Source organism: Mya arenaria, chromosome 4 (assembly GCF_026914265.1).
Source record: "Mya arenaria isolate MELC-2E11 chromosome 4, ASM2691426v1".
Taxonomy (NCBI): domain Eukaryota; kingdom Metazoa; phylum Mollusca; class Bivalvia; order Myida; family Myidae; genus Mya; species Mya arenaria.
In genome coordinates this window covers 65585107-65599111 of record NC_069125.1, presented here as the reverse complement: position 1 = coordinate 65599111, position 14005 = coordinate 65585107, and the positions used below count along the sequence as shown (strand labels likewise).

Here is a 14005-nt window from a genome sequence, read left to right as displayed (position 1 = left end):
TTTAAAGATAACAATGATCAAATAAATGCATATTTTACAAAATACATACTAATATTGTATTGTTTATTGTGTATTACCAAGGTTTCCATAACATTTATCAACATACTCATCGATGCATTCTAATGCATGTTAATGAGTATTATACTAGTGTCCTGTGTTTACGATTAGATTCGTTATTGTTCAACATAACTGATATCGCATTTTCATGTGATAAAAGAATTATAATATTTTCAAAACGTTGTACAATAAGGAACGTATAATAAGTATGTATATGGTTATTCTGTGAAAGGCTTATTAATCAGTTTAATGAGTAACCATTTTCAGAGAATCAGTTCCCTGTGTAGACCCACCGACACGTGGGGACCATGTGGGGATGGAATGGATTGCAACTACAGGACGAACATAATCAAATACTCGGAGAGAACATTCTGGGATCTGTTCTACTTCAATGTTTTTGGTCGATTCCAAAGAACTCTGCCGTGAATTTATTATTGGAACATGAACTGACTTACAAGACGCTTCAGATCAAGTTGCAAATCGGTTTAATCAATCAAATGTTGACATTATTATTGAGAATTATATAAGACATGCCCAATTAAGAGAATGAACAAAATGAACTTTTTCACGTTTTAACAATTTAATGACCAACGTCGGAATAAAATACGATCTAGTCGTTTATAAGAATACTGATGAAATATTAACTTTATTGCCCTGACCACCACATTTGCTTCAGATGGAATAAAAAATGACAGAATAAAAGTCGCGAAGACAAAGCAAAATTGGGTCATGTTTTATATTTAAGTGTCATGACTCCAGAGAGAATAATTTGATCGAACTGTTGATCGTATTTGTACAATACACTACGTGCTTAAACATTGTAACCCAGTGTAGTTACGTGATATAGCTGTTCCGCATACTTTTTTGACCCTGTGGTGTTTTTCTTTTCCTGAGAAGTATGAATTTTACATTAACGCTTTGTCGCTTTTTCGCTTCCTCGCTTTTGTAAAATGGATAAAAAGTGTATAAATTTGAGAGCAGACATGAAAATGGGTCGGCATGGTCGACGACGATGCCAATCGGCACCACCCCTATGCAGGCACCATACAAATGAACGCAAACGCTTACGTTTAAATTGTTTACTGTTATCAACATCCACGCGATACTTGCCTTTCAGTAGGTCAAATGAAACGGTTTCAGTAACGACGGGGTGTTTTATGGCAATTTGTTATACATCTATGTCAATTATTTAGTGACACACCCAAAAGTCTTTGATTTTAGTTACAGTGCAGTCTAACGAATGTGTCACGTAATTCGTAAATGGCCATAACTAGAGGCTTCAAAACTTGAATAAAGGGATTAGACGGCAATCGCTTATAGATGATTTATTTTGGAGTTTTGACGAATTTAACACTCAGACTATTCAGCTCTCCAAACTGTCGAAATATTGTAGCATTTCCAGACAGTATAGTATCTTAATATGTGCGCAATACTGCAATAGGATATTTATACTGAAGAAAAAAGGATAGCGAAGGAAAAGCGATCGATGTACATGTATTAAAAAACGCCATTTTTATATGATTTAAATAAACAAAGAAAGCAGCGATTCAATCTCGTAAGAATATGCAAAAAGCAATGTCATTGCACTCAAAAACATTCCCTTGTCGTATCGAGCTAGACAAATAAACAGAACGTCTTTCAGATATACCCTTGGATAATTATTATACTTCTGTGTGTTTCGGCTGTAACCATCATGCATGTGATGACAACAAAAAATGCAATTTTGTTTATCCGTGAATACATATAGAAATAAGCAGATAATTAAAGTATGAGACTTTATCGACATCAAATTCTTACAACGTCTATTGTAAAACGCTTAAACATGGTAAATCAATTTTAATGTTACCATATAAAGAATATGATGGCAAATAAACTTCGGGACGGATGTGATGACTTTTTATTTTTATTTTCCCCGTACATTTATGGTATGCGTGAATGTGATGACTTGATGGTTACAGCCGAAACCCACAGAAGTATAATAAAATTATCCAAGGGTATAATTTTTGTGTTTAATTTACTGTTTGACAAAACATTGCAAGATATATACACAAAATATAGCATGTCGCAGTTCAAACGCTATTTATTTACAAACACCCATATTTAAAGTAATATTTATTACATTGCATTTGAACTTCTTTATATTAGCATAAAGTGCTTTGTTGAATAAAAGTTTGTTTTACTTAATCCCCTTTCAATTACGTGAAATAATGATCTCATCTTTGCTTGCTCACCAAAAGTATCCCTTAATTTATGGAAATAACAAAAATAAATTTGAAAGGAAAAAAGAGGTTCGCACTATTAATGACAAATATTACTGTACCGTAGAAACATACGGTGATTATGAACGATGGTATGAGGAGTGTTTCATATATTGGGGAATACATGAAGAAATCTGAATAGGTTTAAATTGTAATTCATTTCACATTTTTACAAGCACATGCTAACCATGCGAACGTGATATTGTGGTAAACAGTGTTATCAAATTGATAGATCATCAACATTAACTTGTGGTGAAGGTGGATATATTGTTTTTCTTTTTTTATAAATTTATTTAACTTAAATCAACTGTAATATTTTTGACAAATATTGATTATTGTTTTTACTCGATTGTTAAGAATTCAAATGTTGTTGTTTAAGTATTAAATATACATATTATAAACATGGACTTATTTGCAAAGAGACATCTAAAGCAAACAATAAAGCAACGGATAACACACAAATGGAAATATTACGCTTAGCATTTATATGTAAGAAACAGAGAGTGTTTCTTAAACAAGTTGCTTATCAAGCCGCGCGGATAATGCAAAGTTGAGGGAGAAAATAATTAAATAAATAATAATAAAATTACACATGTTTAAAATTTCCTCAATAAGAAATATGCTACCTCAGGATGCGATGATATACGGATACGGATATACACTTAACATGTCATTGTTTCCCAGTCTAGATCTCTTCGTTATATGTGACGTATTTAAAAGTTAGGTTGAATACTTCATTGAATATCTTGTACTGTCTTAAGATGAATCAGGGGTAGAATTCAACAACTTTTTAAGAATGCTTTGAAAAAATATCAAGGGAAAAAGTTGTTTAAATTTAATGAAAAACGTTCTTACTTAAGATGCTTCAAATTAACATTTTGATATGATATTGAGCGTGTTAACATTTCAACTTGACAAAACTGATGTGACCTCGTTAAGGTCAGGTCAAGTCGACCTTATTCTATATTTTGACGTAAGTCATTGTATGTTGAGCAACATAGTAAAAAGCGGTATTCAGATTCATATGCATTTTGTTCGCAAGTACGACAATGAACAAAAACCACAATATTATTGTTTCTTTCATGCTTTACGATGAAATATGGGGTTTTAACAGTGAAATAACATCAGTGAAAATATCAATTTGATATTTTCACTGCAAAATAAGGAGTGAAAATATCAACTTTCAGAACTACTTTTAAATTGCTTTGTTGTAACATGTACTTGCCTTGATCAAAACAGAACACTGGACTTCAGTAAATTATGTCAAAAAATGTTTAAAAAAATAAAGAAATGTTTTATAAATTTAAATAAATATATAATTGGAAATTAACAACTTACCGTTTATTACCGGTTATCCCGTTTATCAAACATTTTACTGATCTTTGAAGCTGAATGTTCGAACATTTGCTTTCATACCAAACAAATTACAGTCAAAAACAACTGTTCGAACATAAATAAAATTTTATATCATCGTTCAAATGTATTTTGAACTGTTAACCGTTGTAGTACGTAAATGAGCTTCCTGGAGAATTCACACATCAATTTACAGATAGATCCGATATTTTTTACCCCACCCACACCTCAAAATGTGTCAACAAATTAGCGTGGCATTTACTTTTTATCTGGAAAACCAACATTTTAAAGCGAAACAGACTGGTCTCTGACAGTAAGATGACTGAATATTAACTTACTATAAAAACACGTGTACATGCAGTCTTAAACTAAGAAGAATGGTTAAAATCCAGTGTGTATCCACATTTGTTTTGCTAACACATTTGACTTTCCAAATTTTCATTCTTTAAATATCGGCGTAGTAATTTGGTTATGTATTCATGCCCATCTTAAAATAAAGAGTGTTTTCATTATTTTTTGGAACATATGTGCGCTAATAATACTTCATTGTTTACTGTTGATAAAGCTTTGCAATAAAAAACGAGCGAATATTAAGCTATAGGAATGAATAGCAGAGAACTATTTCTCAGCAAACCGAAAGTAGAAAAGTTGACAGCTATAATTATGCATGAGGGGCGCCCCACGGGTAGCGGCGGAAAGCCCACCCTTTTCAAAAAAGGGGGTAATTCAGAAATAAATAAAAAAAACAAATAAAACTCCGAAAATAAGCATAAAAGAAACAGAAAATTTGTTTATTTCAGTGTAAGATCGTATTTAATTTCACTCGTGATCATAAAAAACTACATTTTCACTCGTGGCTTCGCCACTCGTGAAAATATGTTTTTCTATGACACTCGTGAAATAAAATGCGATCTTACACTGAAATAAACAAATATCCTCTATATCTTCCGACTTCAATTTTTAAAAAATCAGAACTTAATCTAAATTTGGATAGAACCTTTCTATGTTGATCATTCGTAATAAATTCAAAATATCGTTTGAAATGAAATGAAATTAGCTTTAAACATTTTATAAGAGTCCATTTTGTTTTGATTGAGGAGCATCCTTCGTGTACATATTGATCCTTAAGTCCTTGAGCTCACAAACTAGCATTCAACACATGTAGTGTTAAAAAGTGTCTAAATGCAATACTTTTTAAGATTATTTTCAGTGACGTGCACCAATGATGTGTGTGCATACCAATCGTATTACTTAAGAAAGCAAATAATAGTGGTCACAAAAGACATTGTTAATGAATACATTTTGATTTTTCAATATTTTGATCCAAATGAAACTTAATTTGTCAGAACAAAGAAAAACTTATGAGTTTTGTATTTTTTCCAGAAACATAGTTTCAATATGACAAAAGAGTAAAGTTGAGCCGTCGGAGATCGGACATATCCATATGCGTAGTTTCAAACTTTGCAAATAAAATACCCACAGTTTATAAGTAGATGTATTTCTATTTCGACTTTTACATCTGCATGCATTGGTGGTGATCGTTTTGCTGCTCCTCTTATCTCTTTAGTGCTATTCTTAACTCGCTAATTCAGTTTCAGAATCATGGAATCCCCGGATACCATCAGCGTATCGAATGGACATCAGCAGCAAAGCAAGACCGTGAAATTCTCATCCACTCTCAGCACGTACATGACCTTGCTAGGATATTCACTGGGATTTTCTGACATTTGGAGATTTCCGTTCCTGGCCTACAGGAATGGCGGAGGTATTTTGTAAAGATATAGGGCTATAGCTATATGGCTATTGAGAAGCAATGCTCTAATAAGTTTAAAATTTATATTTATAGGTCATGGTATGTTTTCCTTATTTTCACACTAAAACATTCAGAGATAACAATTAATTGTCATTTCGTCTGTCTTTATTGCACTGCTAGCATCAGATACACGTATTTCACATGATTTCGATACAGCTTGAAAGTTTTATTTTAAAAATAATGTACTGATTAAAATATAGTTTCTGCCATTCTTTGCGAATGACTACGTTTAGTAATAAAAGTCAACGAATGGCTGTTTTGTCTTTTCATGAAGAAACAATCTGGCAGACTGCCGCCCGTGTGCAGGCCTTCTTAAGGATTCAGTTTTGATTTTTGATCAGTAAGGTCATTAGACACCGTATAACTACAGTTAAGCAGCGTTCGAGACACAAAATTTCATCGATGGATTCCAGAACCTCAAAGTCAGATGCTCGGATGGGACACCATATTTTGGTCAGAAAGTTAGATAGAAACCCAAAATGAATGTTCAAGCAGAAAGTCATTAGCAATCGAAAATATATATATATATAATAAATGCAGATTTTTTAGCGCAAGAGGTAATGAAGTGCACATCGTTGGTTTTGATAGTCATTTTCCCCTTTTATTTTGATCTCAGAAATTATTCTGCATTCTATACATTTACATTTAATTCTATATATTTTGGATGAAAACTAATCAACATACAGTAAATTTTAACCTCTCAAGATAAATATGCCAATACATACTCATAGAATTCAATTAGGATTCGAAGTGCTTTGCGATTTTTTTAATGCTTGTATTAGATTAATATATACACTTTTGATATACTTAACTGAATAATTTAAGAAACCTTCTACACCATACGGCATGTGATATAATATGTAATCGAGGCAAAAACAACAACAATACAAACACATAGAAAAAAGTCTTCTTTTCAAAAATAGAAAGTATCGTCCATTCGTTAGGAGAGATTGCCTACTGCCAAATGTATGAACTTGATTTAACCAGCCAAAGTCGAGTATACAAATGTTTCGTTGCATTTGTAAAAATTTTATCAAGGTAATTTATACCAAGAAAGAAATAGTGTCTGACATTTATTGTACTTGTCTTGAAGGTTTATTTTTGTTATGTCTATGTGTATCAAAATCAATAAATAAAATATAAAATGAAAGCCACTCGCTCAATCTTGAATATATTTGCGCATAGTGTATATATGTCATAATTTGAATTTGGAAGACATTTGCACGTTTTTACATCAATGACTCAGATTGTTATTACAAAACAAATGAAACTAGATATGCAATCCACTCTTCAGTTTAAATGGTGTATGCATTATAAAGTAGATCAGAATTTAATGAATTTTGAAGAATAGCCTGTCTGTGATATAGAAAATAAAATAAATGCATTTGACACCATATGAGTCAAGGTCACAGAACCGTTGGTGAAACATTATAAAAACATCAAAATATTATGTTTTTCTTTCAAAGAGTTTATGCTTATCATTGGAAATTTTGTGGAAGAGAACCTATTGTGCATCTGCTATGTATGCTACTCTGTTGTTGCCTAATCAACGTTAAAGTTTTTGATCATTTTCATATTAATGACGCACACGAATAAAACCTCGAAATTAATGTGTACCGTTTTTACAATAAAAGGACCAGTTTCGACCAATTTTAATACATATACCATAGTGCGATACATTATCAGAAGTTACTTTGTCTTATATTGCAAAAGTGATGTCGCTGGCAAGAAAATTATTTTGCAGGAGCGTTTCTGATACCGTTCGTTATTATGACTTTCGTTTGCGGAGTGCCACTATATTTCCTAGAATACACGATATCAAAGTTTTCTGGAAGAGGGCCATACCAAGTATGGGACTTTTGTCCCTTACTCAGAGGTTAGGACATTCGTTATTGTACACACTGAAAAACTGTATTTGTATGAAAAACAATACTTAGCTACACTTTGGATTGATCCAGCAACTTGCAATAGGAATAATGTTAACAATTAAAAACAAATGGCAAAACAAATGTATGGTGTGCCTTTCAGGAGTGGGGATTACCGTTTCGTTTGCCTACTTTTTATATATAGTCGGTACAAGCATCTTTCGTTGTTGGCTATATGAGTTTGCCTATTATTCTTTCTACAATCCAATTCCATTTACATCCTGCAATAACCCATGGAACACAAACACCTGCAGAAATGAATCAACTATCAAACTCTACAGTGGATCTTCTATGGTGAACATGAACATGAGTACCGTGTCAGTCATGTACGTGGAGAATGATGTCAGTACATCCAAGATCGAGATACCAATAATGTCCGCTGCTGAGGAGTTTTGGCAGTATGTTTTCATCCTAACACATTCTGCCTATACCACAACACTAGCATGTGTTTAGGATTGTTTGATAAGTGCAACCTTTTCAAATGAATTACAATCATAGAGACTGTGTATCGTATACACGTAGAGTCAAATGCTGAGATTGCCAATTCTGGAACTGTGTATTTAATTTAGTTCTCAACTGAAAATATTTATTCCAGTATCACATGAACCTTTCCCATTTATTTTACTTAAATATTTCATTTTGAGAAAGTGTATGGTTATCACTCGTTTTGAATTTCTTATAGCATTGTCAAGTTTGTATTTTACGTTGAATTATTAGTAAAAGTGGCAGTTTAGAAAACATATAATATATATTGCTACATATCATGATTTTTTTTTAAATAATAACATAATTATTGTACAATGTATTTCAAACAGGTTCCAAGCTTTGAAACTATCAACAGGTATCGACGATTATTCACATATTATATGGAAATACGTCCTCGTGATGTTTGTCTTTCGAATAATTGTGTCGTTAACTGTCGTCAAGAGTATAAAAACCATAGAAAAGGTATTTGTTATTTGCTCTTACACATGTATACAAATACTCGATAAGTGGAAAGACAGTGAACTGTTACCACCTCAATCAATCCGAACATCAACATCTACTGTTATTTTAAAACACGTACGTGTGTATGTGTGTGATATTGTATACGCTAGTGTCTATAGTACAGTTTTGTTTGTGCCCTTCTCTTGTGCAGCTAAACAGGTTTTAACATAACAGCGTGTCCCTGTAGTTTTCCTTGTATTATTGGTACTCAACGAGAGACACAAAATGCCACAAAATTTACTATAATGTTATTAACGATGAGTGGGGAAATGATTTAAAATGCAACCAAATAGTGGAAGCAATTCATTTCATTATTTCAGGTAATGTACGTCACTCTTTCATTCCCGATCCTGTTTTCTATAGCGTTGTTCATCCGCTCTATGTTATTGCCTGGATCATCAGATGGAGTATATTACTATTTCTACCCCAACTTTGCAAAGCTTTTGAACCCTAGGGTAAGTAAATAAAAAATGAAAAAAATGACTAAAGTTTGTTTCATATATATTCACTGAATTAACTAAAATAGCAAATGTTGTTATTGCAAATAGATTGATAACTTTATTAATTCATCTAGTTATAAACATTTCCAATGAACGGAGCTTACGGTTAATGAAGAAGTATGACAGTCATGTATCAGTTTAATGCGTTTAAAAAAAATTGTACAATCAAAACAAAAGATTTGGATAGAGGCAACCTTGATGGTGTTCTACACACTCGCCTTTGGATGGGGAGCGATTATGGTAATGGGATCACATGCCTCATTTCGTGATAATAGCTACAGGTAGGTATTTGTACAAAGAACATATTGGTCATTTGGTAGAAATTCCTCTTAGGCATTGTTCAAATATAACTTACAAGATATGTTCACCAATAGATCTAGGTGTTTGTGACATTTATACTTATCGAAATGGTATGTTTATAAAATACTACAATACTTGTCTCAAGTTCCCTCCAAATAGTACTTTGAACATGTTAAATAGAAACATCTTCCAGGGAAAACTCAATTATTATTATTTTTTTTAACTCATAAGATATCATTTGGCTCATAAATGCTTCCAATTTTAGGACAGCTATTGTTTGTACTTTCGTGGACGTAGGAATTGCGATTTTTAACGGAATGGTTTGCTTCTCCGTTCTGGGCAACATGGCTCACACTTACGGGATCCCTATCACCGAGGTGATCAATGCAGGTGGGGATGTTTCTTTTTTGTAGGAGTTTCTATTTGCCGTGCTCATGTTAACTTTTTAGCCGACACTTGTTAACAAACTCATAGTGGTCTTCTCTATGTAACATGTTTATTCCATGCTTGACTACTGGGCTTGTCCGTGTAGTTTTGACTGCATCATTGAAGATTGATTTGGTTATTACGATCTTGAAAACAATATGGCCATCGGTCAAATTGGACATTCATTTAAGTTCAATAGCACTTAAAATAACACGAACGCAATCAACATGATAATCATGATATTAAGTCCTCATATTTTGATTATGTTTTGATGTGTCCTAATCATATTTTGCCAAATTATGTGTGCATTGCCAATCATAGTTTGCCAAATAATGTGTGCATTGCAAATAATATTTTGCCAAATCATGTGTGCATTGCAATTCATACTTAAAGAATATAAGTTCATACTTGCCAAATTAATTGTACATTGCAATACATTGCAATTCATACTTTGTCGAGTTCTATGTGTGAATCATACTTTGTCAAATTATGTGTGAATTACAATCCATATTTTGCCATATTATAATGCGTATTACAGTTTTTAAAAACGTGTCGTCTTGCAGGGTTTTCCACTGGTTTGGTATCGTACATTACAGCCCTCAGCACTTTGCCTTTGCCTCAGCTTTGGACATTTTTATTTATATTGTCAGGAGTCTTGTCTGGAATGGAAGCACAGGTTCAGTTGTCATTGATTATGTAGATGTTTTCTATAGGCAATTAGAAACAGCTACACTAAGAGTTAACAATGATTGAATAAACTAAACTGTAACAAATAAAAGTGGTGGTGTAAGTCTTGTGACTATAAATTGCCTGTACGTAAAAAAAAACATCACATCCCTATTAATTGGTCAATTGACGAGCAGTTTTGGATTTAAAAAAGGATGTTTTGTCATACACTTAACTATGACATTTATGTGAGATTCACTTTGTCTATGTTGCAGATGATTCCGATAGAGATGGTGATTCAGCTAATTGGAGACTTGTTCCCGAGACTGAAGGCTGGGTTCCGCATTCCCACCTTGATTGGCATAACTGTTGTAATGTTTTTCCTATCACTTCCAACATGCACAGGAGTAAGTGTTAAGTAATAAAGCTCCTTTCAACAAAAGGTATTTTGTCCCACTTGACAACATTCACATTCATGTTCTCTTTTCAGGCCGGAGCGTACCTTTTCTTGCTGGTAGACTGGTACGCAGGAACATGGACGGGAACAATTGTTGCTTTATTTGAGGTTATATCTATTTCTTGGGTATATGGTACGTACGATAATTATCCCCCAACCCCACACCCTTCGAACATTATGATTTTAAAGTTATTTCATTCAAGTGAGTTACGGGTTTCTTTGACTTCTTTGCAATCATTCGTATCTGTATTTAGTATCTTAAATATATTCCAGAATATTTTTGTCTCTGTACTTTTTCTTTTATTTAGGATATACTTTGTATGTCATCATATGTAATAGTTGACAGTATTGTAAAAAACATACACCGTACCGGCATATTTATGTGATTTGAATTAAATTGGATTTTCCCACTCACATTGCTATATTAAAGAAAAGTAATTTTACAGTTTTAAGATAACAGAAATCAAATAAACATTTTACAAAATACATACTAATATTGTATTGTTAATGTGTATTCCGCGGTAATCATGTATCTGTTATATAATTCATTTTTTAAACATTTATTAAATCATTATAATGCATAGACTCCAGCTCAGGTGTGCAGCTGGATTAGTTTCTGATCGCCTCTGATCCCATTTCATGCCAAGCTATTAAAACTCTGAATGAATATATGTAGAAATACTATTTTAGGAACATTGAATTCTTTGTAGAGATCTGGTTCCCTTAAACTATACGAGCATGATTAGTATGAAGGAACCATGTGGTAAAGTTCGACATTTATAACTCAGATATAACTTTGTCTTTAAGAAAAAAGTATTTGATCGACGTTCCAAGCAGTGCATGAATACTAATTCTTTAGTGTACCCTTCCATAAACATTTGTGTATACTGTAGCACCTGCTTGGATTTATTTATGTGAATGAATTTTGCCATTGCAGGTTTGGATCGTTTTAGTGAAGATATACATGTTATGTTGGGTCGTCCTCTCCATGCAGTGTTTCGGTGGCTCCTCGCTTTCATTTCGCCTGCAACTGTGTTGGTAAGGAACTATTACTGTTTTTGTCGATAAAGGTTTTATGAATGTAATCGGCAGGTCACTGTCGTCGTTTGCGTTTTAGTAATACAGTAATAAAGTTTAGTAATTTTACAATGTATGAATTAATGATTGCAAAACCTGTTGATACACAATCGTAAAGTTTGCGAATTTTGCAGGTTATATTTTTCATGAGTTGTGTGGAGTATGTTCCCCCTAACTACGGGTCGTATCATTACCCTGGTTACGCACAAGCTATTGGGTGGGGAATGGTTGTAATCGCCGTGGTCCCGGTATTCGGCTACGCTGTTCTCAATATCTACCGGGCCAAAGGCACCGTTACTCAGGTTTGAATTGATTTCACCAAGGTTTTCATACATACTCATCGATGCATTGTAATGCATGTTATAGAGTATTGTATCCTTTGTATACGATAAGATTCGTTATTGTTCAACATAACTTACATCGTATTTTCATGTGATAAAAAATTATATTGTTAAAACATTATACAATAAGGAACGTATAATAAGAATGTATATGGTTATTTTGTAAAAGGCTTATGAATAAGTTTAATGAGTACCCATTTTCAGAGAATCAGTTCCCTGTGTAGACCCACCGACACGTGGGGACCATGCGGGGATGGAATGGATTGCAACTACAGGAAGAACAAAATCAAATACTCGGAGAGAACATTCTGGGATCTGTTCTACTTCAATGTGTTTGGTCGATATCCAAAGAAATCTGCCATGAAATTAATGTTAGAACACGAACTGGCTGTTCTTAGATCTGAGAATAATGTGTTTGCGTAAAATTAATTCATGTAAGAGGTTGCAAATAGGTTCTGTTAAATCTTAAATATTACCTGTATCTTTATTAAATTATAATAGAATAGCACCCGCCATATCACAATCCTGTAAAACCGTTATATTTAAGCAGAATCTTAGCAAAACTTGCTTGTCAATCAAAGAAGAATTCAGGATCGAGTCAATCAATAAGTGACGCACCAAACATATTTTATTCAAGCGCAATCTGGCAATACAAAATTTAGAGAGTTTTTTCACGTGATATATACACGCTGCTTGCTGGCGGTGTTTGGATATACGCTGTTAAGAATTTCAGAAAGAAGAAATTCCGTCCGCTTTTTCATTTCATTTTTATCTGCAAAAAAGAAAGCCAAGATAAAATCTTGTAATTAAAGTCACAGGGCAAGGGCTGTAACTATGACAAATTACACCCAAAATTGAATATTTGTTGAATCATATTTGGAAAAATAAAATTGATGTGCTTATTTTGATGAAGATACTGTTCTCACCAAGTTACCCTCGAATAATTTTCTTATATGTCAATGCTACAGACTTATCGAAGATCAGATCGTTTCAAAGTTTATATTCTTTTTATGATACCTTTAAACAATTTTTTACATTAAACTGAGCATAAATGTTTGCAAAATATGTTTTATGACTTTAATATCACGATAGAGTATCATACTTGATCTAATCGTTCTTATAGGTTTACATCTCACACTTCTTGGCCTCTAAAATGTTTAGTACGAAACTATTCGCAGCCGATGATGTCCTTAATTCCCTTTCGTTTTCAATATAATATGTTCAATGTTTGGGCATATTCTAAGGATCCACTGTGAATAAATGTGACTATATGACATGGAAAATATTATATGCACAAAGCAAAATAATCACGATAGAATTAAGAATGAACCTTGTTCGCTTCTGACACTCTTTTAAGCTTCTCATACTGGTGGAAATTGCTGACATGCTATCTCGCTTGCTCATATATCCAATCGTATCAATATCTTTGCTGATAAAGCAATATTTTTTGCTGGTATAATCATAACGTATACAGTTCAGCATTTGAGTTTTAATGTGTATTGTCGACCATTGGTATTCCATTGAATGATTTGTGCGTCAAAATACACTATAAAGGAACCGTAATTTATATTTAAAAAACAACAACATAACATAATATTTGATACAGAATATACAACTACAAATGATATTATTGTTGTTATAATGAATTCATATGTACACAGTTCTCGACGAACAGTATATATACAAACAAATCTCCATACGGTTTAAGTACAGGAATCCTGTTATTATACAGACTCTAGAGTTCGTTAAGATATAAATTATATTGCCTAAATCTCACTCATATCCAGTTGGTTATTCGCGATTATAGTTGGTAGTTGGGGATTCAGATGGTGACTTGTTTTATGG

General features: G+C 32.9%; 1 protein-coding gene across 4 annotated transcripts; it reads left to right on the top strand.

Annotated features, from left to right (window-relative positions):
* The first annotated feature begins 2498 nt into the window (after positions 1–2498).
* Positions 2499–13707, top strand: LOC128232419 (sodium- and chloride-dependent glycine transporter 2-like). 4 transcript variants are annotated; one of them, XM_052945952.1, is made up of 14 exons: positions 2499–2573; positions 5261–5433; positions 7226–7357; positions 7510–7804; positions 8222–8354; positions 8714–8848; positions 9071–9174; positions 9459–9583; positions 10183–10295; positions 10561–10692; positions 10776–10875; positions 11680–11780; positions 11954–12121; positions 12365–13707. In XM_052945952.1, exons 2-14 carry the CDS (start codon positions 5271–5273, stop codon positions 12581–12583), a joined length of 1920 nt encoding a protein of 639 aa, XP_052801912.1. In that variant the 5' UTR covers positions 2499–2573; positions 5261–5270; the 3' UTR covers positions 12584–13707. The 4 variants fall into 4 exon arrangements, with proteins under 4 accessions (XP_052801912.1, XP_052801913.1, XP_052801915.1 ...); XM_052945955.1 differs by lacking the exon at positions 2499–2573 and adding an exon at positions 5756–5934 and having other exon boundaries at positions 5295–5433; XM_052945953.1 differs by lacking the exon at positions 2499–2573 and having other exon boundaries at positions 5246–5433.
* Positions 13708–14005: the final 298 nt, after the last annotated feature.

Excerpts from the sequence above, each read along its gene's own strand:
- LOC128232419 (XM_052945952.1), top strand. The coding sequence starts at position 5,271 with ATGGAATCCCCGGATACCATCAGCGTATCGAATGGACATCAGCAGCAA. Across the intron at positions 7,358-7,509 it reads CTTTTGTCCCTTACTCAGAG|GAGTGGGGATTACCGTTTCG; the intron begins GTTAGGACATTC and ends TGTGCCTTTCAG. Across the intron at positions 7,805-8,221 it reads GCTGCTGAGGAGTTTTGGCA|GTTCCAAGCTTTGAAACTAT; the intron begins GTATGTTTTCAT and ends TATTTCAAACAG.